Genomic DNA, 22,030 nt, shown 5'->3' with positions numbered 1-22,030 from the left:
TTCATAGTGCTGACTTAACCCTGTGCACCACCAGGGAGGCCCCTAATGCTGGTATTTTATATTATTTATGTTATTTAATAGGGAGAGGAAATCACAAAAAATAATAACAGGGTTGTGATACAAATCTGACTTTGGGGACAATCTATGCTATACCTATAATCATTTTGAAACTAATAATAATTATTATGAATAACATAAGAATAATTATACCCACTATTTACTGAGCTCTTACTATGTGTGCCAGGGACTCTGCTAAGAACTATTTATATATTTTCTAATTTATTCTTCACAATAATCTTAAGAATCAACCATTGTTGTTTTCATTTCCTAGAGAGGAAAACTGGCTCAGAGAGATTGTCATTTGGCAAAGTCACATAGCTAGTAAGTAACCAGAGCAGGATTTGAACCTACATCTAGGCTCAACTTCTAGGTCTAATTTCTTAACCTGTTTTCTTATCTAGTAATTTCCATAACTTTGGTATATCACACAACAAGCAATGATAAGTTTAGATGAAGAGATATGATCTGCTGATGTAGTTATTAAATTAGGAACTTAAGTAATTATTTCATGCAAAGGAATAAAGCTATAGAAGAAACAGAAAGGTCAGTTGGGTACTTAAATAATAAATTACTTCAAGCAAAGGAGTGAAGCTTTAGATGAAACAGAAAGGCCAGTTCATGGGGCCTCACTGGTGGCGCAGCGGTTGAGCGCTGGGTTGCGAAGTTGCCCACAGCCTCTGCAACACTAGTTTGATCCCTGGCTGCTGGGCGAGGGTCCCACATGGTGCGCAGACCTCTCCTGCTGCTCGCTGCTCCCCTCAGTAGTTTACTTTGGTCCTTCTGCCTGTTCTGCTCCCTGCTCTGGCTCTGGTGAATTCTCTCACCCTCCCGCGCTTCTGACTGTACCCAGTGCTTGTATAAATAAAAAAATTAAAAAAAAAATTAAAAAAAAAAGAAAGGCCAGTTCATGGAGGATTTGTATGCTATGCATGAGAAATTAAGCTCAATTTCTGTGGGTAATCAGGAGTCAGTGAATGTTTCAAGTATAGAAATGTGATCATTGCTTGCCTGGTGCTCAAAAAAATACATATTGAATGAACATATGAATGAATGTGATAAGCCTTTTAGAAAGATTATCCTGATGACAATGTGGAATACAGTTTGGAGGAAAATAAGACTGGAAATAGGAAAACTAAGAGTTTGGAAAAAGATGGCAGAGCCTGAATCAGTGTCCCACAGGAACTGGCTAGTATTAGGTTGGAGAGCCACTTACATTTATTTCTTCCCAACTGTAGGTTCAGTGACCTCAAAATGGTAGTTTGAAACTAGCCATGGCAGGCGTATTTGTACCAAAGGACTTGGCAAGCACAGTGACACACATTTACACTTACATTACAAATTAGGACTTTTTTTTGAGAGCTGACTAACACACTATTGGCCTAAGCAAAAGCAACCATGGGGCTAGAGAGGAAGGTATATACTTATTAGAGGGGCTAATTAGGTAGAATCGCTAATATTTATTACCAGTTGGTTAATGGGGGAGACTGTAAAATGATTTATCAAGTTATAAACTTGAATGATTCAGATGGGATACTAGTGCCCTTCACCAAGAAAAATAATTCAAGATAGTGGAAAGATAGTTAATTTTGTTCAGAGAAAACTGAAGCATCTGTGGGACATGATGGCATAGATGTACAGAAGAGAGTGGTTGGATATGGGATTAAAGGAAAAGATCTAAAGTCAATAAAAATGTAGGAATCGTTAGGATATAACTGATAGTTGAAGCCACAGGAGTAGATGAACATAAAACAAAGGGGAAAAACCCTGGAAAAGAAGTGGTAAGTATTCATGTTTTATAAATGAAACCATATACCTTTTGGTTCAAATAACTTTGAACAGGTATAAATAAATTTTCTTTGTAAATGCTGCTTGGAATAAAATTATCACTGCAACGTGTGTTTTAAGTACTTGATGAAAACAGAATATATTATATAGGTGACATAATATCTCTAGAGCAAGATATCAAAATGACACTTTAAAAGATTGTTTATCCAAAAGTTTACTTATATCAAAGATTTGAAACAACACAACAGTCTAGAAAAATAGAAAACAATTATTTTGACATTAGCTAAAATGTATCTTACCTCTATCATAGCACCTATTGTAATTATTAATATTATTTTTGCCTTTGCAGCTAGAGTATACTGGGAGGTGAAAAGGAGAATCTAACGCTGTGTTCTTTATTTATGGTTAGGACCTTTCATATTTTATAGTGTGTACTGATTGGGAAAAAAAGTTATTTCTCCTATGACTAGATGTAAGGTTTGAACAGACCAGGGTCTATGAAAAGGGTGACTACAGTTGCTTACCACTTAATAGAAGTGAAATTAGTCCTTTGTAGCACCTAAAAGCTAGTGTTCTAAAGCTACAGAAAGGAAGGTAGACTCCTAGCTCAGTATGACACTGGTAAGAATTTCCTAACAAATTTACCAACAGCTGTGTAACAGAGGAAAAGGCTGTTTCAGGAGGAAGCATGTTTGAAAGAAGTGGAATGTAAAAACCTGGAAGGGCCCGTGGATATCTTTAGATCTTCTGAATCTTTTTCATGCTGTTGCTTACACAGAAAATGGTTCTTCAGCACAGCAATCAGTATCATAAGGTGTTCTTATCATACGTTCTCAGTGCTCTGGTTTGGGGACACTCGATATAGTCCAACATGCTCATCTGCAGTAGAGGAAACTAATCTTAAGGGATGCGACATTTCTGGATCAAGACGTTCATGTTGGGGTTAGAAATGGGAGTCTCCATGCAACTCATAGCCAAAGCCTACTCCCCACAAATTAAGCAGTGCTGCTCTCAGGCTTGTGCACAGGATTACCAATAGTTGCATGGATGCCCAATGGTCTTAGATGAGTATCGCGTAAGGGGGGGTGGGAATAGTATGGGGAAGATAACTAAGATGAAAATGCATACATTGGGCAAAAATGAAAAATGATGTAAAAAATACATAAAATTAAAAAAAATTAAAAATACATAAAAAAATGTGATCCAATAGTCACGACCATTAGAACTTGATAAACCTTGAGGCACTTGTTAAAAACGCAGATTAATTGGCCCTCCACAGACATAGTGAATCAGGATCTGTGGTGAGGTACCGAGAAAACGCAGTTTTAGGTTTTAACACGCTCCATCCCCAAGCCCCTCCCCGGGGTATTTTTGGGCACTTCAGCTACAAGCTCAGCTTCAACAGCGGGACTCGGGTGCGCGCGCATCACCCGTCAACTCGCCCTCGAGCGGCGCGGGCAGCACCGAGATACTGTGTCCCCCGGTAAAGCGTTTGTTACGTACAAGCCCTTCCGGCCGTCACAGGCTGCGCCGGCCAATACCGGGTCAGGGGTAAGGCTGCCGCCGCGCCTCCCTCAGCTTGGCCCTGCTGCGGAACCAACTGCGGAGGGGGGCCGGGGCAGAGGCGGCTCAGCAGCGCCCCTCGGAGGAGGCCAGCGCCCTCCACATGCGACGCAGTCCCGCCCACCGAGGAGCCAGTACGGCGCCTGCGCTCATTCGGCCTCGCCCCGCCTCCTATTTACCAACCGGAAGTTAACCAACTTCCCATAGTGCCTCGCGAGTGGCGGGTATGATAACAAATTCACTAGGCTTGCACTTGGGTTCACGTTGTCATTGTTGGGGTGGTTCTGCTGTGCTGAGGGGACGCTAGGAGATTGGGGCCCAGTCACTACCTGGTCTGCGGCTGCAATGGCCCTTCTCCGGTGCATGTGGGGCGTGCTGAGTGGCCTGGGAAAGTCCGGAGCGGACCTGTGTGCGGGCTGTGGAAATCGACTGCGCTTTCCGCTCAGGTAGGACAACGCGCCTGCGCCTCTGCAGGAGGCATGGTTCTGGGATCCGGGGCTGGAAGAGAGCGGCTCTCCCCCACTTGCTGTCCCTCTTAGGAGGTCAGGGCTACTTTGGCCTCGACCTTGCCAAAGGAATTGATAGGTCTTGAGGCCAGGCTTTACTGTAGAGTCCACCGTGCCTGCCTCCGGTCACCCTCCGCCTTGCCCTTACACCCCACCTGTCCCCACTGTCCAGCGTGGAGCACCCTTTGAGCGTCCTCTGCGGAGCGGCGCCTAGAGTCTCCCGCCACGATCCATTTAAGCGTTCAGGAGGCGGGGCCCAGGAATTGGAATGTAGAGGCTTCCCTCCACGCTTTGCCCTTCTTAGGAGGCTACAGAGCTCTGAGACGAGTGTTGCATGCTCTTATGTTTGGTTCGGGCAGGATTTTGAATGTCACTAGCTTTTCTTGTCGAAGGTTTCAGATACATAGCTTTTTGATGACATCTAATTTGGGATCTGTGTTCATATACCTGTTATAGTGACACTTAAATAAATGCATGACATTAGTTATTTTTATTTATATGTAGCTTTGGGTATGTACCACGATGGTTTTCATCCTCAATGAATGGTTATCCAAAGAAACCTATGACTTCATATGTTCGGTTTTCCAAAGAGCAGCTACCCATATTTAAAGCTCAGAACCCAGGTAAGAAGTTTTGGGGTTTGTACTTTTCTCTGTTGTAGTAAAGAGGCTACTAAGTAGTTGAGCTGCTAATTTGATTTGCACTACCAAAGTGACTGCAGAACAAACATTCTGTTTGATGGTCTCTAAATAAGAGGTGTAACATACTTTCTACCACGTAAAAACGCTTCAATTGGGGACTAAGCAAAGGTATTTTTTTATTTTTAAAGTTTTTTTTATTTTATACATTTTTTACATCATTTTTCATTTTTGCACAATGTGTGCATTTTCATCTTGGTTATAGTCCCCATACAATTCCCACCCCTCTTGTTTTGATCCTACTCCCTCCTAGGTATTTTCCTGGTCCCTTATGTAGGTTTTCTAAATTCCTGCTATGAGTGAGACCATCCGATATTTTTCTTTTTCTTTCTGGCTTATTTTGCTGAGCATGATCCCTTCCAGCTCCATCCATGTTGCTGCAAGTTGCATGAGTTTATCTTTTTTGATAAGCAAAGGTACTTTTAAAATAATGTGGAGGGCTGCCCCAGGTGGCACAGCAGGTTGAGCGCAGCACTGTGAAGCTCTCCGCACCCTCTGCAGTGTGGGTTCGATTCCTGGCTGGCCAGGGAGATTCCCACATGGCGCGGCAGACCTCTCCTGCCTCGCTGGTTGCTACCCTCAGCAGTGTCTTGGATCTGTCTGCCTGTTCTGCTCTCCACTCTGTCTCTGGTGAATCCTCTCACCCTCCCACGCTCTGGCCTGTACCCCAGATCTTGTATAAATAAAAATAAATCTTAAAAAAAAAAAGTAGTGTGGAGCGCACCCAGAGAAGAGGATGAAAAAGCTGAATTTTGAGCCTTACTTGCCTTTGGCCTAGAGGGCTATTGATGAATTATTTTGTCTCTCTTTGCTTAGCTCCTTCTTCTGCTTTTCAGAGTTGTTAATGAAGTTGTAGTGAAATAATTTATGTAGAAGTATTCTGTAAAATGTAACACTCTATACAAATTACTGCTAATTTTAAGAGCTCTTTCCGCTGAAAAATCTGTTCTTGAGTTCCTGAGATTTCCAGGCAGGATGTTTGGTCACTCCCTAAAAAGGTGGTGGGGACTTTCTTGGGAATTGTAGTGTAAAGATAATAGCTAAATAGATAATAGCTAACCTTTGCTTATGACTTCTAAAGCCTTTCGCATACAGTACATCACAGGGCACTTGTGAATACCAGAGGAGCTGTAATCATTCTCACATTACAGAGAACTCGTTTGAGTACTGGTCTTGAGGACTCCCATCTTTTAAAATGTAGGAGTTGAAACTAACAAGTGATTAAATCATTTATAGCCTGTTACTTCAGTTAAGATAAGGAAGAAAATGGGGGATTGTGAATTAATTTTATGGCAATTTTGTTTGGTAATGGTATTTTTGTAATTGAAATACAAGAATATTTTGTTGGTGAGTCAGGTTTTATGAATAATCATTCCTGATGTGAAAAAACTCAATTTTGATTGAAATATTAAGTAAACAACTTGAAAAAATTGATTACCTAACTACTTAAACTAGTAATCTCTGTGGATTGTTTTGGTGGTATGTGATATACTCCTTAATTATTAGATGATAGATTTTTACAATGTGGATAAAGTATTTATCATAATTTATGTGGTTTTAAAAAAGCTAAATGATTGAATTGTATGTAGGATACAAGTTGTTTATAATAAAACCTACTTTTAGAGCTCATGTTTCTGCTTTCTGGAATTCCTTAGAAGTTAGTCCTCAGACACAAATTTTGACCATGTTTCCATCCTTTTTGAAATATCCACAGATGCAAAAAATTCAGATCTAATTAAGAAAATCGCACAACTATGGAGGGAACTTCCTGAAGAAAAGAAAAAAGTAAGCATATAGGTTTTTAACTTTGCTGACCAGTTATCATGCAATCAACAAAGTTATACCTTAAGAGACTAGATGACCCACATCTTTTTTTTTAACATCCATTATCTACAAAGGAACTTTATACCTCTGATCCACATATATGATGAGAATGTAAATATTTTGGATGGAGATGATGAAGGATTAACAGCAAATTGAAATTGAGAGCTAGTTGCTGTATGCTCTCCTTGGTTAGATGTATATGAAAAATACATCTTTTTAATCCATATAAATGTGATCCCAGAGCACACTTTCTACTAAGTGGTTCAGTCTGTATTTATCTGGTCAGGTAGTTGTATTTCTCTGACAGGTATACTATGTTTAATTTGCCAGTGGCAGTGTATTGACTTATTATTTGGGCTTTTTATTTACAGATATATGAAGATGCTTACAGGGCAGAATGGGAGGCATACAAAGGAGAAATCAACAGAATTCAAAAACAGCTAACTCCAAGTCAGATGGTATCTTTGGAAAAAGAAATCTTGCAAAAACGTTTGAAAAAGAAAGCATTAATAAAAAAGAGAGTGAGTATCACTGAAATATGCTTTTCCTTCAGCAAGAAACTGAAATTTATGTTTGTAACTACGTAGTTTTCTCTTATTGTGGCCATACTGTATGTCTATATTGTAGAAAGTCTTCACGTATATACCAGTTAGGAAAAAAATGAACTTGTTTGGAACTACTTGCTGTTGAGTCTTGGAAGTTCTTCTTACTTTTGGATATATCTGAATTTATTTATTTATTTATTTTTTAAAAAGATTTATTTTTATTTATTTATACAAGCACTGGGTACAGTCAGAAGCGCGGGAGGGTGAGAGAATTCACCAGAGCCAGAGCGGGGAGCAGAGCAGGCAGAAGAACCAAAGTACACTGCTGAGGGGAGCAGTGGGCGGCAGGAGAGGTCTGCGCGCCATGTGGGACCCTCACCCGGTGGCCAGGGATCGAACCGGCGCTGCAGCGGCTGCAGACAGCTTCGCAACCCAGCGCTCAACCCCTGCGCCACCAGGGAGGCCCAGATATATCTGAATTTAAAAGACATAGTTAGGGGTCTCCCTGGTGGTGCAAGGGGTTAAGACAATCTTTGAAGCTATCCACAGCCCCTGCAGCACAAGTTCAAGCCCTAGCCAGGGAGCTACCCACATGGTGCAGCACACCTCTCCTGACTTGCCCGCTGCTACCTTCAGCAGTGTATTTCAGTCTGCCTGTTCTGTTCCCCACTCTGTCTCTGGTGAATTCTCTTACCCCCCTCCCCACGCCTCTGGCCTGTACCCCAGTTCTTGTATGCATAAATAAATATCTTCTTTAAAGAAAGAAAAAAAAAAGACATATTTAGTACTAGCATGGAAAAGATGTAGGAATAGGTATGGAACAGCTAAATCAGTATGTTTAGAATAGCTTACTGATTTCAATTGTTTTAGAGGTAATAGGGAGTTTGGTTCTGAACATTTCTGAATACACTTGAGTTCATTAACATATGAGGGGAAGTGCCTGTTGTATCTAATCAAACAAGAATTTCCTTTAGGATGGAATCTTGGTTTTCCTCATTAAAAACCCCACATGGTTCAAAATTATAGTTCCAGCTTAAAATATCAATCCACATATTTCTCACTTTTTGAAAGTTACAGGTTACTTTACATTTTTCTATAGGTCATTATTAGGTGTGAAGTATTTTAACTAGCTCATCTAGTATATATACTATAGAAAATGGTTATCAGAGTTAAAATAATTTCCTGAAAATTTGTGCGATACCCAGATATCTCTCCCTGATTAGTACTTCCTAGCAATAGGGTTGGACGCACCCATTTTCAAGTAATGGTGGTAATCTGATCTAATTAGTAAAAGGGAATCAGAAAAGATACTCTGAGTGAGAAAAATAATCTCTGGATAAGGATCGTATTTAGAAGGGTGAGAATAAACTAAAACTAAAGTTTGCTCTCCTTCTTTTGCTCTTCCTCCTAATTGCACACCCATCCAGCTCTTAGAGTGGAAATAGAAATGAGGATTGGACAGATATTTGGAGTTTCCTTTTAAATACTTCTGCTGTACTTTTGCCTCTCTTTTCTGGTATACCCATTATGTGTTTGTTACACCTATTCTAGTTGTCCCACAGTCCTTGAATATTGTTTCATTTTTTTTTTCTTTCAGTTTTTGTTCTCTTTGCTTTTGAGTTTTTCAAGATTATATTAATGTGATCTTTAGCTTAGAGATCCTTTCCTTAGCTGTGTCTAGTCTGCTAATGAGTTTATCAAAAAAAGGTATTCATTTGTGTTAATAGTGTTTTTGATTTCTAGGTTGTTCCCCCTCTCCCCCCTTAGGATTTCCAATACTGCTTAAATTATGCATCTGTTGTTCATACTGCCTAGATCCCATAGCATATCAATCATAGTTGCTTTAAATTCCTCACTGGTGGGCCTCCCCTGATGGCGCAGCGGTTGACTGCTGGGCTGAGAAGCTGCCCGCAGCCTCTGCAGCGCCGGTTTGCTCCCCAGCTGCCGGGCGAGGGTCCCACATGGCACGCAGATCTCTCCTGCTGTGCCCGCCGCTCCCCTCAGCAGTGTACTTTGTCACTCAGCCTGTTCTGCTCTCCGCTCTGGCTCTGGTGAATTCTCTCACTCTCCTGCGCTTCTGACTGTACCCAGTGCTTGGATAGATAGATAGATAGATAGATAGATCTTAAAAAAGAAAAAAAAAATAAATTCCTCACTGGTAATTCTAACACCTCTGCCTTGGAATTTTTTTGTGATAGCTAGATATGATTTACTGGCTAAAAAGAACTGTAAATAGCCCTTAGTAACTGGTGGTGAGGTGTGGAAGCAAGGGAAATAATCTATAGACCTGTGATTAGGCCCTGGTCTTTTCCTGGGCCTATACGCAAGACTGTCAGCTTCACACTTTCTCAAATTTTTCTCCCCTTAGTTAGAGGAACTGGATGGCTAAAGTGGGCTGGTGTTGGTTAGTAAGCACTCTAAGGCTTCTGTTAACTAGTTTCTCCTAGGGCAGCTAGCACTTTGTCACATCAAAATGGTTCCTTTTGCTCTCCCCCTGCCCAAAACAGAAGGGGATTTTTCTTGATATTTACTATGGGAATCTGGTCACAAGCTGGGAGCTAAATCTCAATACTGTGAGGCCCCCCTATAATTGGGTTCCTTCCACCCCCAAATCACCCACGCTGGAGTTTTTAAACTCTCAGACTTGTCCACACTGAGCCTCCAGCAATTCATTAATTACAGTTCAGGTTTCTTACCCTGGCACTTCAGTGGTTTCTGCTCCTGAGTTTCTGCTCAGGTAAGGCTAGACTCCCTGTTTTCATCTAGCTTGTTTCTCCAGTGTTGGGGGCAGCAGTTAGCCTTGTGTCCTCCCATCTCTTAAAGATCCAAGAAATGTTGATTTTTTTCAGTCTGTATCATTTATTGCTATCAGGAAGGAGTAGTGATGTCCAAGTTCCTTAAATGTGCAATCAGAAACCTGAAATCTGAGCATTTTTTCTACCTCACACTTCCATTCTCATTCCCTGTTGGAATTTTTCTTCTCATTCAAGTTTCCTAGTGCTGGGCCTCCCTGGTGGCTCAAGGGGTTAAGCACCGCACTATGAAACAATCCTCAGCCTCTGCAGCATGAGTTCAATCCCCGGCCAGCCAGGGAGCAACCCACATGGCGCAGCAGACCTCTCCTGTCTTGCCCACTGCTCCCCTCAGCAGTGTATTTCAGTCAGTCTGCCTGTTCTGTTCCCCACTCTGTCTCTGGTGGATCCTCTCATCCACCTACCCCCGTATCTCTGACCTGTACCCCAGCTCTTGTATGCATAAATAATTAAATCTTAAAAAAAAAAACAACAGAAGATTCCTAATGCCAACTAGCTTGAGATTAGTGAAGAGTATGGGAACCAAGAAGTTGCAAATGAAGCACATAGGAGAGAAATGCCTAGCAGTAGCTCTTTTTTTTTCAAGATTTATTTTTATTTATGCATATAAGAACTTGGGTGTAGGCCACAGGTGTGGGAGGGCAGGTACTACTGAGGAGGGCAGTGGGCAAGACAGGAGAGGTCTGCTGCGCCATATGGGTTAGCTCCCTGGCTGGGGATCGAACTCTCGCCACAATGGCTGGCGATAGCTCGATAGCACTTAGACTTTAACCCCTGTGCCACCAAGGAGGCCCCCTAGCAGTAGTTCTTGAAACAAAAGGGGGAATAAGTAAAATTGTAAAGTTCCCCTGAGTGTACTATAGTTTCATGCCTGAGAGGTTCAGAAGAAGTGATTTCTACATGTAAATTAGGGGAGTTCTACTTTTACTTATGGAGGAAAGTGAGGTGGGTCTGTTACTAATTGTAACAAATTGCCATTAAAAACCACATAGTTTTATATACTATAAGTACTATTCACTGTACAAATTCAGAAACTAAGTAGGTTAAAATAATGCACTATTTCTCATCTTCTGAACTCAGAAACTGAATAGATTTAGACTGTAAGAGAAACTTGTATTCTTTTCCATCTTTTTTCCCCTCCTCCCTTTGATACGTAGTAAAAAATAAAATTTACCACATCTATTGAGGTTTCAAGGTTAAGAAATGTGCAGAGCATGAAATGAAATGAGAGATTATTAAACAGATAGTCTAGTATTCCTGGCTTGTGGGTGCCTGTGGTGATTTGACCGGGTACATGGTAGTGTCCTGTAGGGGAAGAAATTGAGATGATTTTATGTTTTAAAAAATGTTTCATATATATGTGTTGTTATTCAGTTCATGGAAATAATGTGTAAAGGAAATATTTTTACATGGAAAATAACTCAAAATCTATTATGATTTCAAAACAGTGCTATCGGAAAATTCTGAACTCGGAATAATCGTATACTTTATATAGGAATGATAGTGTTCACTTTGGAACACTTTGTATTGCATAGTGAATAAATTCCTATAGGTGAAATAAGTCTCAGGAATTTCAAAATTATAGCTAAATCTTCGATTTTTATTACTCAGGAATTAATACTGCTTGGAAAACCAAAAAGACCTCGTTCAGCTTACAACATTTATATAGCTGAAAGATTCCAAGAAGCTAAAGATGGCTCAGCACAGGTAAAAAGAACTGCATTTGTTTTCCACATTCAGTTTTTAAAATATTTAGGTCATCTTGGGCTACCATATGTCGAGTAGTGAAGAAAAGTTGTAAATTACTCTAAGTACTATATTATATACTGTATTTTTCTTTAGAGAAAAATCCTTTTTTGTATCACATAAAATTAATTTGAGTATATATTTTCAGACTTATATGTTAAAATTCTAGAGATTTTTCTTAACCCAGCAGTACTTTTTGTACTGGGAAAGAATAATAATCACTGGGAAAGAATGAGAGTAGAGTCAATATTCTGCATAATATTACATATAAAATGACAATTTAATATTTTGTACTGGGATTTGAGTATAATTTATGCTTCATGTCAAATCCTCTAAGAAAATTTTGGTTATGTCTGTGGGAATGTATATACACACATCATCATATGACTGTCAAAAAGAAAACAGTTTGTCATTCCTTCTAGGGCTAGTCTTTCCTCCCTTTTAAGAAACTCCAAATTAGCCATTGTATTTTTTTCTTTTTATAATAATGACATGATAAAAGTCTGTTCAGACCCCTAACTCTTGTCTACCTGACGTGAAAGCTTTTGCCACTCTCCCTCTAGGTTATTTGGATCTGTAGTTCATTTCATACGTTGTCTTTAACGTATGATAAAATATGGTATATCTATGATGTAGTCTTCCCTGGGTACATGATTTCACTGTTTTACTTTCCGAGATCAGACGAGATCAGGCGCGTTCAGGGTGGTATGGCCGTAGACTTCACTGTTTTACTTTCTTTCGGATTTTAATTCCGTTTCTGTGACCCTACATTACTAAAATGCAAACCTTTTTTTTTTTTTTTTGAGGTTGGAATTTGTTCAGTCACTAACTTACCTTGGATTTAGGTTTCCTATCAGTATAAGGTTATATGCTAGGAAATTCTAAATAAATAGTACTCAAATCTGATTGCGCCTGGGAATCACATAGGATGCTTAATGACTGGGCTCTGCCCCTGCAAATTAAAATTAACTTGACTATATAATTTTCATTCATTTAAAAATACTGGTTTTTACATCCTCATAATTTAAAGAATCAAAATTAAACATGTTATGAATGATGCCAGTTTTTCTGTCCTTTTATATTCCTTACTCCAGAAGCAAAAGCATTCCATTGTAGCTGATTCTTATGATATTTATTTCTATCTCTCTAAATAACATCCTTATATTCTTACTTTTTCATTTTTTTCACTTTTAAGTATTACCTATCTTTTAGGCATTTTATGTCCCACTAGTTAAGATGACATTTAACTCTTATTCTACTGCTCATGTTTCTACTTTCCTACCTCCCAAGATAGCTCTCATAATTTTGGCTAGGTCACTAATGAGCATTTATATTATGATTATGTAAAACCCTATTTATAGCTGAGTGATGCCATTTGCTATAATTATTTTTCCTATCTTACAAAAACTTTCTCTGAAGTTGAGTATATTTTGTGGATTTACTTTTTTGTTTATTTTGCTTGTTTTTTTTTAATGTACTGTTCAATATTCCCTGGTTTTTAGTACATTTATATGCAGAGATATTTTATCAGTTTTAGTCTGGAATCTTTGATATATTCCAGTTTGGCTGATGCCTTATAGACCGTAGTGCACAGCTCATTTCCTGGGATCTTCATCACCATCCTTGTTCTTTTGCTTCTTGTCTTGTTTTGGTTTACTGAACCTGTCTGTCATAGCATTGTCCCTTGTAAGGGTACATGTAAGATTAAAATTTTGAGTTCTTGTGTGTCTGAAAATATCTCTATTCTTACATTTGTTTGATATTTTTGGCCTATATTTCTAGAACTGGAAATCATAGAAAATTTTAAAAATATTGCTTCTTTCTCTTGTAACTTCTTGTACTACTTTTGAGAAGTATAAAGCCATATTGATTGCTGGTCCTTTGAAAGTAATTTGGTTTCTTTTTTCTCTCCTTTCTTCTTATCTGTATTGTTTTTCTTAGCCTTTTTTGATTTTCTTTCTGGGATACTGTATACACTTTGGCTTAATCTCTCTGTTTTCAGCATGATGTGTTCCCAACTTGACCTGGTATCCATAGAGTAACGCTTTTACCAGTTTCAGATGAATAATGTCCTAGAATCTGCCCATGGTTGGGATTTAACCTCTTTTAAAATAGACTTTCAGTCAGTCTTCCTGTTTTTTCCCTGACCTTCATCTTTATTTTATACCTGTCTGTTGCTGCCAATTCCTGAGCTCCTTGGGAATTCTCCATTGTAAATCAATTTACTTTTTTGGATTTCCCCACTGCCAGCTTGGGAATTAGCTTTCTTGGATTAGGTAAGTCAGTTATCACCATTTCTCCATCTGCATTTTGGCTTCCAAAATTTTGTGTTGGTAATGCCCTCTTCTGTTTGTTCATGTGGGTTCATCCCTTAACATTTTTTTGTTTTGTATTTAATTAAAACAACAACAAAAAGATATTTATTGCTTACAGTTTTAGAACCTGGGAAGTCCAGAAGCAGGGCACCATTTTAGCTATCTCCCCATGAGGGTCCTCTTCTGAATTCAGGTGCTTTCTTACTGTGTTCTCATGTGATGAAAGGCCTTATTTAATGGAATTTTAGGAGGGCAGAAAATTAAACATCTTTACAACCCTTTGATTTTTTTTTTTTTAAGATTTATTTATTTATACAAGAACTGGGGTACACACCAGAGGTGCAGGAGGGTGAGAGAATTCACCAGCAACAGAGCGGGAAGCAGAATAGGCAGACAGACCGAAAACACTGCTGAGGGAAGCAGCGGGTGAGACGGGAGAGATCTGCTGCGCCATATGGGTATCTCCCTGGCTGACTGGGAATCGAACCTTTGCTGCAGAGGCTGTGGACAGCTTCACAGTGCTGTGCTTAACCCGCTGTGCCATCAGGGAGGCCCTGATTTTTTTTTTTTAATTATTTACTTAGGTAAAAGATGCAATAGATTCACAAATTATTTAATTCAGTGACTATGAACCTTTATAAATGAATTATACACAAAAAGATTTGAAAGAATTGAGAGTATTAAAATAATTCTTTCCAAAGCTAAAAGAACAAATATTTAGTAATTGTCTCTGAATGTTAGATGTATTTATTAGGGTGAGTTTAAAATGTCTAAAACATAGTGGCTATATAGTCCCAGATACTATTTGCTACCTCTGTTTTTATTGACAAGAAAATAAAATTTAGTTAATATTCACTCTGTTTCTTAAAACCAGCTTTAAAGAGATACTTTTCAGATTATCTGCTTATCCATATATAGTCCCCTTCTTCTACCCCTCTGTCTCTACCTCTGCCCCTCATATCCCTTCCACCCATTCTTTTCCTCTGCCTTTCCTCCAGTTGTGGTTTCCCTGATCCCTTGAGTTTTATAGATAAAAAGCCGAGTCTAAGGGCAGTAATATGACTTTTCCCAAGTCTCATAATTAAGCTAAGCAGAAATAAGTACTGGCATGTTATTTCTATGACTATACTTAAACTCTTTGGCACAACTTTTAGAAAAAAACTACCATCGAGAATAAAAACATTTAGTTTTTGAAGTTAATGTATGACAGAATGTAGATTATACTTGAATATTTCAAAAAGTAAATATCTCCTAGCAGAGGAAACCATCAATAAAAAATAAAGGCAACTTGTGGAATGTGAGAAAATATTTACAATCATATATCTGATGGGTGGTAGTACCCAAAATATATAAAGAATTCATACAACTCAATAGCAGAAATACAATCAAATTAAAAAATGGGCAAAGGCCCAGAATAAATATTTTTCCAAAGAAGACATACAGATGGCTAATATACATGAAAGGGCACTGATAACACTATCAGGGGAATGAAAATGAAAACCATAATGAGCTATCACCTTGTGCTTATGAGAATGGCTATTATCAGAAAGTCAGGAAATGATAAGTGTTGGCAAGGCTGCAGAGAAAAGGTACCTTTATGCACTATTGGTGGGAAGTTAAATTGCTGTGACCTACTATGGAAACAATATGGAGGGTTCTGCAAAATATCAAAAACAGAACTACCATTTGATCCATTTGATTCTGTTTCTAGGTACTTTTCCAAAGAAAATGAAAACAGTGATTTTTTGTGTGCGCGCGCACACACACACACACACACACCCATGTTCATTACACTATTATTTACAGTAGCTAAGGCATGGAAGCAATCTTTTTTTTTTCCCTCAAGAACTGGGGTATAAGCCATAGATGCGGGGGGTGAGAGGACTCACCAGAGAGAGTGGGGAGCAAAACAGGCAGATCCACTGAAACACATTGCCCAGGGAAGCAGTGGGCAAGGCAGGAAAGGTCTGCTGTCCCATGTGGGCTGCTCCCTGGCCAGCCCCGAATCGAACTCATGCTGCAGTGGCTGCTGGTAGTCAATAGCTCTGTCTTCAACCCCTGCACCACCAGGGAGGTCCCTATGGAAGCAATCTTAAATATCATCGATGAATGGGTAGATAAGGGAAATCTGATATATACAAATCATGTTTTTACTTAATAACAGGTATATGTTCTGAAAAATAGGTTGAGAGGTGACTCTCAACCTATGTCTTGTGAACATCACAGGACATTTATACAACACAACCCAGATGGTATAATCTACTACATACCTGGGTTATATAAAGGGACCACAGTCATACATGTGGTCTGTTGTTGACAAAACATTATATAGCACATTACTGTGATGGAATATTTGGCCATGAAAAATAAGGAAATCTTGCCATTTGCGACAATGTGGATGGATCTTGAGGGCACTGTGCTAAGTGAAAGAAGTCAGAAGGACAACTACTACATGATTTCACTTATATGTGGATTCTAAAAAACAATAAGCTCAGATGTGGGGGGAGATGGGGAAGTGGTGAAATGTGTGAAAGTGGGCAAAAGGCATAAACTTCTGGCCCTCCCCGGTGGCGCAGTGGTTGAGCGCTGGGTTGCGAAGCTGCCTGCAGCCTCTGCGGCGCTGGTTCGATCCCTGGCTACTCCCTGGCCACTGGAGGAGGGTCCCGCATGTCTTGCAGACCTCTCCTGCCGCTCACTGCTCCCCTCAGCAGTGTACTTCAGTCCTTCTGCCTGCTCTGCTCCCCGCTCTGGCTCTGGTGGATTCTCTCACCCTCCTGCGCTTCTGACTATACCCAGTGCTTGTATAAATAAATAAATCTTTAAAAAAAAAAAAAAGGTATAAGCTTCCAGTTACAAAATGAATTTCTGAGGTTGTAATATATAGCATGGTAACTATAATTAACACTGTATTATATATTTGATAGTTGCTCAAAGAGTAGATCTTAAATGTTCTCATCACAAGAAAAAAATTTCTAACTGTGGATGTTGGTGGATGTTAACTAGGTTTGTTATCATGGTCATTTTGCAATAAATACAAATAGTTATGTTGTATACCTGAAACTAATCTAATATCAATAAAAAGCTAAATACATTAATTCCATTCATTTTTGAACACTGTAACAGTTTAATAATTTTTATTTAGAAAGTAGTATGTTAAGAATGAAGCTTTAGTTTTTTGTTGTTGAATGAATAATAAAAAAAGACAATTCTATTAATTACTGAACTTCCTATGTCTGTTTCATAAACATATGTTGTTTTACAGGTAAAACTGAAGACCATAAATGAAAACTGGAAAAATCTTTCGAGTTCTCAAAAGCAAGTAAGTAGTACCATTTTAGTATCAGATGTCAAGTTAGAATATCTGAGAGAATTTATTAGGGTAAGGCTTATTTAATTTATGTGAAAACAACCTTATCTTACTAATAGCACAGTTAAAGTATTTTAAAATTACTTTTGTATTCTTAGAACCAACTTGAATATTTTCTCTTGGTATTTTTTTTTTTTTTTTTAAAGAGAATCTTTTTTTTGTTTTTTTTTTTTTTAAAGATTTACTTATTTATTTATACAAGCACTGGGTATAGTCAGAAGCACGGGAGGGGGAGACAATTCACAGAGCCAGAGCAGGGAGCAGAGCAGGCAGAAGGACTGAGGTACACTGCTGAGGGGAGCAGCGGGCGGCAGGAGAGGTCTGCGCACCATGTGGGACCCTCCTCCTGTGGCCAGGGAGCAGCCAAGGATTGAACCGGCGCTGCAAAGACTGCGGGCAGCTTCGCAACCCAGCGCTCAACCACTGTACCACCGGGGAGGCCCGTCTCTTGGTAGTTTTTGACAGCAAATACAATTGATATTTGACTGACATCACTCATAAGAGTCCAGTTACAATCACACCCTGTCACCCACCATTCCTTTCCCATATCTGAAACCCTGAAATTATAACAACTCCATTTTTTTTTTTTAAGTTTAGTTTTAGATGAAGTACTTTTTTTTTCTCACACTGTTAATTTTTGGACAGTATTAGATTTCTCCCCTCAGGTGTAGTTCCCATAGTTCTCCCACCCCCATAGCCCCCACGATCCATCACCATACTCCCTTGTGCTCCACATACATAATGCCATTTTTATCCCTCCCTGTCCCTTTTTGGATGCCTCAGATTTATGGTCAGCTTACAAATTTTTGTTTTTTTCTGACCCTTTGTTTGGTTTCTCTATATTCCACATATAAATGAAACCATCCAAATATTTATGTTTATTTCACTTAGTATAATTTTTTCTTGTTTCCTCCATATTGCTGCAAATGGCATGAGGTTTTTGGTTTGTTTGTTTTTTTTTGATCGCTGAGTATATATTCCATTGTGTGTATATATATCCTATATCTTCTCGTTCCATTCATCTGTTTTGACATTTAGGTTGTTTCCATATCTTGGCTATTGTAAATAGTGCTGCAGTAAACATGGGAGTGTAGGTTTCCTTTCAAGTTAGTGTTTTTGTGTCCTTTGGGTAGGAGTGGTTGTATGGTGAATCCATTTTTATTGCTTTGAGAAACCTCCACACAGCTTTCCACAGTGGTTGGACTCGTTTACATTCCCACCAGCAGTGTAGAAGTCTTTTTTTTTTTTTTTTTCCACACATCCGCTCCAGCATTTGTTGTTTCTGGTTTGTTTGGTTTTTTTTGTTTTTTTTTGTTTTTTTTTGTTTTTTTTTTTTAGTAAGGGATATTATTAAAGGTGTGAGGTGGTATTTTATTGTTGTTTTGATTTGCATTTGCCTGACAATAGTGATATTGAACATTTTTCATATGCCTGTTGGCTGTTTGCATTTCTTCTTTGGAGAAGTGCCTGTTTAACTCTTCTGCCCATTTTTTGATTGGGTCGTTTGCTTTGTTTCTGTTGAGTTGTGTGAGCTCTTCGTAGATTTGATATCAGCCCCTTAGCAAATGAATGGTGTACAACTATTTTCTCCCATTTAGTAGGGAGACTCTTCATTTTGGTTACTGTGTCTTTTGCTGTACAGAAGCTTTTTAGTTTGACCCAGCCCAGCCTTTGTTATCCTTGCTTCTGGAGACAAGTCCTCAAAGATATTTCTGAAATTTATGGCATGGAGTGATTTGTAGGTATTTTCTTCTATATTTTTTATGGTTTCAGGTGCACTTTCATTATTATTTGCAAAATATTTCTCTTTTACCTTTTTCTTATTTAACTTTTTTCTTGGTAAAGTATTCCACCCTCCTTTGTACATGTATAATAGTTAGGTAAATTCTAGATTATGGAATTATAAAGTTAATTATAAGGCAAATTCTAGGGCATATGATTATATAATTCCAGAAATAAATTACAAAGTTCTTCTAAAGAAATCACTTTACTGGTCCTCCCTGGTGACGCAGGGATTAAAATCTAAGCGCTATCCTGCTGCTATTGCCAGCCACTGCAGCATGAGTTTGATCCGTGGCCAGGGAGCTAACCCACATAGTACTGCAGACCTCTCCTGTCTCACTCACTGCTTCCCTCAGCTATGTAATTCAATAGATCACCTGTTCTACTCCCCCCTCTGTCGCTGGTGAATCCGCTTACCCCTCGCCCCCCACACCTCTGGCCTACTCCTCAGTTCTTGTATGCATAAATAAATAAAAAAGTATTTTATTATTTTTTTTAAAGATTTATTTATTTATGCATACAAGAGCTGGGGTACAGGCCAGAGATGCGCAGGGGGGAGAGGATCCACCAGAGACAGAGTGAAGAACAGAACTGGCAGACTGACTGAAATACACTGCTGAGGGGAGCAGCGGATGAGACATGAGAGAGAGGTCTGTCTCGCCGTGTGGGTTTCTCCCTGTCCGGCCGGGGATCGAACTCGTATTGCAGAGACTGTGTATTGCTTCATAGTGAGGTGCTTAACCCCTTGCACCACCAGGGAGGCCCTAAAAATAAATCTTTAAAAAATAAAAGAAACCTTGAAAGATTAAAAAACTTATTTTACAGTTAACAATTATGTTTTTTCTTCTCAGGTATATGTTCAACTTGCTGAAGATGATAAAATTCGTTATAACAATGAAATTAAATCTTGGGAAGAACAGATGCTTGAAGCTGGACGAAACGATCTAATACGTCGCAAATCAAAGTCCCCATTGAAAGTTGTCATTGATGAGTTTTAAGATAGAAGATTGAGTAATGTTCATAATGGATAGACACAAGAACCAATTACGTCTCGATACTTGAAACTGTTGTAAAATTAGGATAAAGTTGGTGAACATTTATATTTAATTCCTTTTTCTTCAGGCCATGGACTTCTGAGAGTTCAATACATTTTGTATTAGTATCTTGCTTTGGAAAACCCAGATAAAAGTTCATGCAGAATTCATTTTGTGTTAGGAACTGCTGAGGGTCAAAATAATTCATGAAATGTAACAGTGAATCATTTTACCTTTGATACAGGCAAATTAGACTGTGAAGTTTTTTTTATACTTGATGACTGTGGAAAGAATATTCTTGTTTCCTTATTTATGGAGGCAGGAATTTCCTATTCTAAAGTTTCCCAAATTGTAGTGTTCTGCAATATAATTGTATATTTTTTAAAGAGTCTCCAGAACTCATCTAGGTAAGTTCCAATTCCTAGGTATAATTCATGCAGTATTCAGAGATGATACTAGTACATGCAAGAGAATTGCTGATTTCAGTTGCAGCTTTTTATAAGTGGATGGAGAGATTTATAAGGCTTTTCCTCATTGTCTTTTTTTCCCCTAAAATACTAAGAAATAATGTACCAAATCTATGCATATTGTTTTATATTGCATAGAATAAAAATTTTAAATATTTCCAAATTATGTTTTCAGGTGAAATGTTCATTTTTTAATTTCTTTGGTGTGTTTTCTTTGTTAAGTAGGGGTTTGCATTTTGAATTAATCTCTTGTGTGAGCATATTTATACAGAAAATAAAGAACTTACCTGGTTTAAGTTTTAAAATGAGAGATCTAAAAAGTCTCCAAATCTCTTGATTTGGAACTTGTAATTTTTAAAAATTTTTGTATAACATATAAAAAACTATAAGGAGTAGCCAACTGTCTGACCTGTGGGTCAGTTACAGCCTACTGCTTATTTTTCATGACTTGTGAGCTAAAAATTGTGTTTTCAGTTTTAAATGGTGAAAGGTATTTCAAGATACGGGAATATTAATGCAAAATTCATTTCCATAAATAAGAGTTTTATTAGAACACAGCCATACTCATTCTTCTACTTACTGCTCATGATCTGTGGTAGAGGGTAATGAGTGCAGTGTTTCAATGCATTAATGTATTGGCTTGTTTCAGAGGTTCTTGTTTTAGAATCTTTGTCACCATTGTCTTAAAAGAAAGGGGGTCAGATCACTAAAGAAGCTAACATTGCCTTGCAGAGTGAACAAGGAAATAATCTTTAGTTTTAAATTATGTTGCTGAAAGATTGTATAGAGTGGAATGTCAAATCTCTTAAATTGTTTGCCATAGCTTGATAAAGTGTACCTTAAGAGTTTTCTAGTTAGCACATGTTAATAAAACCTTTCCATCCTTTACCATTTGTTTATCCTCTAAGAGAATCAAGCAAAGAGTTTCAAAATCTACTCTACCTTTTTGAGCAAAAGAATTTATCTTTCATCAGCTCACAGGAACACTGTAACTCAAAATTTCTATGTAATTATGCAAAATATTTTGAAATTGTAGTTTCTAGATCTGTAGAGAAAACTGAAGACTTTTTTAATTTATCAAGAGAAAGTTTTGAAAAGAGCTTGTTAGGATACTACTGAAGTTGACAAAGGTAGGGACTGTAAAGAAAAATACAATATAAGGTATGTATATATGTGTGTGTATATTTATATATACGCAGTGTATATATGTATATATATATTTGTATATATACATACTAAATTTACAAATTTAAAATTTACTGGATAACAACCTAAATACTCAAATATTATATATATATACTTTATGTGTATAAATGTATATACGCACGTGCACACACACATACAGTGTTGGGTGTTTTCAACAACTTACCCCTGTGGTTATGAATACAGGACAAGGTATGTTCATTAGTAAAACAGATACCCTGGGTCTGAACCTAGAGTATTTAGAGGCAGAGGGCTTGGAAAAGAAAAGGAAGTGTGCTAGTATCACAGCTTTTCTCAATTGGATTTCCAGGAGAGAATTAAT

General features: G+C 38.2%; 1 protein-coding gene across 2 annotated transcripts; it reads left to right on the top strand.

Annotated features, from left to right (window-relative positions):
* The first annotated feature begins 3,416 nt into the window (after window positions 1-3,416).
* On the top strand, window positions 3,417-21,685 carry TFAM (transcription factor A, mitochondrial). 2 transcript variants are annotated; one of them, XM_037496789.2, is made up of 7 exons: window positions 3,417-3,854; window positions 4,419-4,537; window positions 6,327-6,397; window positions 6,808-6,957; window positions 11,406-11,501; window positions 17,118-17,174; window positions 19,856-21,685. In XM_037496789.2, exons 1-7 carry the CDS (start codon window positions 3,754-3,756, stop codon window positions 20,000-20,002), a joined length of 741 nt encoding a protein of 246 aa, XP_037352686.1. In that variant the 5' UTR covers window positions 3,417-3,753; the 3' UTR covers window positions 20,003-21,685. The 2 variants fall into 2 exon arrangements, with proteins under 2 accessions (XP_037352686.1, XP_054545925.1); XM_054689950.1 differs by having other exon boundaries at window positions 3,420-3,632.
* Window positions 21,686-22,030: the final 345 nt, after the last annotated feature.

Source organism: Talpa occidentalis, unplaced genomic scaffold (assembly GCF_014898055.3).
Source record: "Talpa occidentalis isolate TD23 unplaced genomic scaffold, MPIMG_talOcc4v2.1 talOcc4.8, whole genome shotgun sequence".
NCBI classification, from domain to species: Eukaryota; Metazoa; Chordata; class Mammalia; order Eulipotyphla; family Talpidae; genus Talpa; species Talpa occidentalis.
The sequence above is the reverse complement of the archived record's forward strand: the minus strand, read 5'-3'. Positions and strand labels throughout refer to the sequence as shown.

Bases quoted from the DNA above. Each gene is read 5' to 3' on its own strand.
- TFAM (XM_037496789.2), top strand. From the start codon at position 3,754: ATGGCCCTTCTCCGGTGCATGTGGGGCGTGCTGAGTGGCCTGGGAAAG. The intron at 4,538-6,326 runs GTAAGAAGTTTT...AAATATCCACAG, and splicing joins ATTTAAAGCTCAGAACCCAG to ATGCAAAAAATTCAGATCTA. The intron at 6,958-11,405 runs GTGAGTATCACT...TTTATTACTCAG, and splicing joins AAGCATTAATAAAAAAGAGA to GAATTAATACTGCTTGGAAA.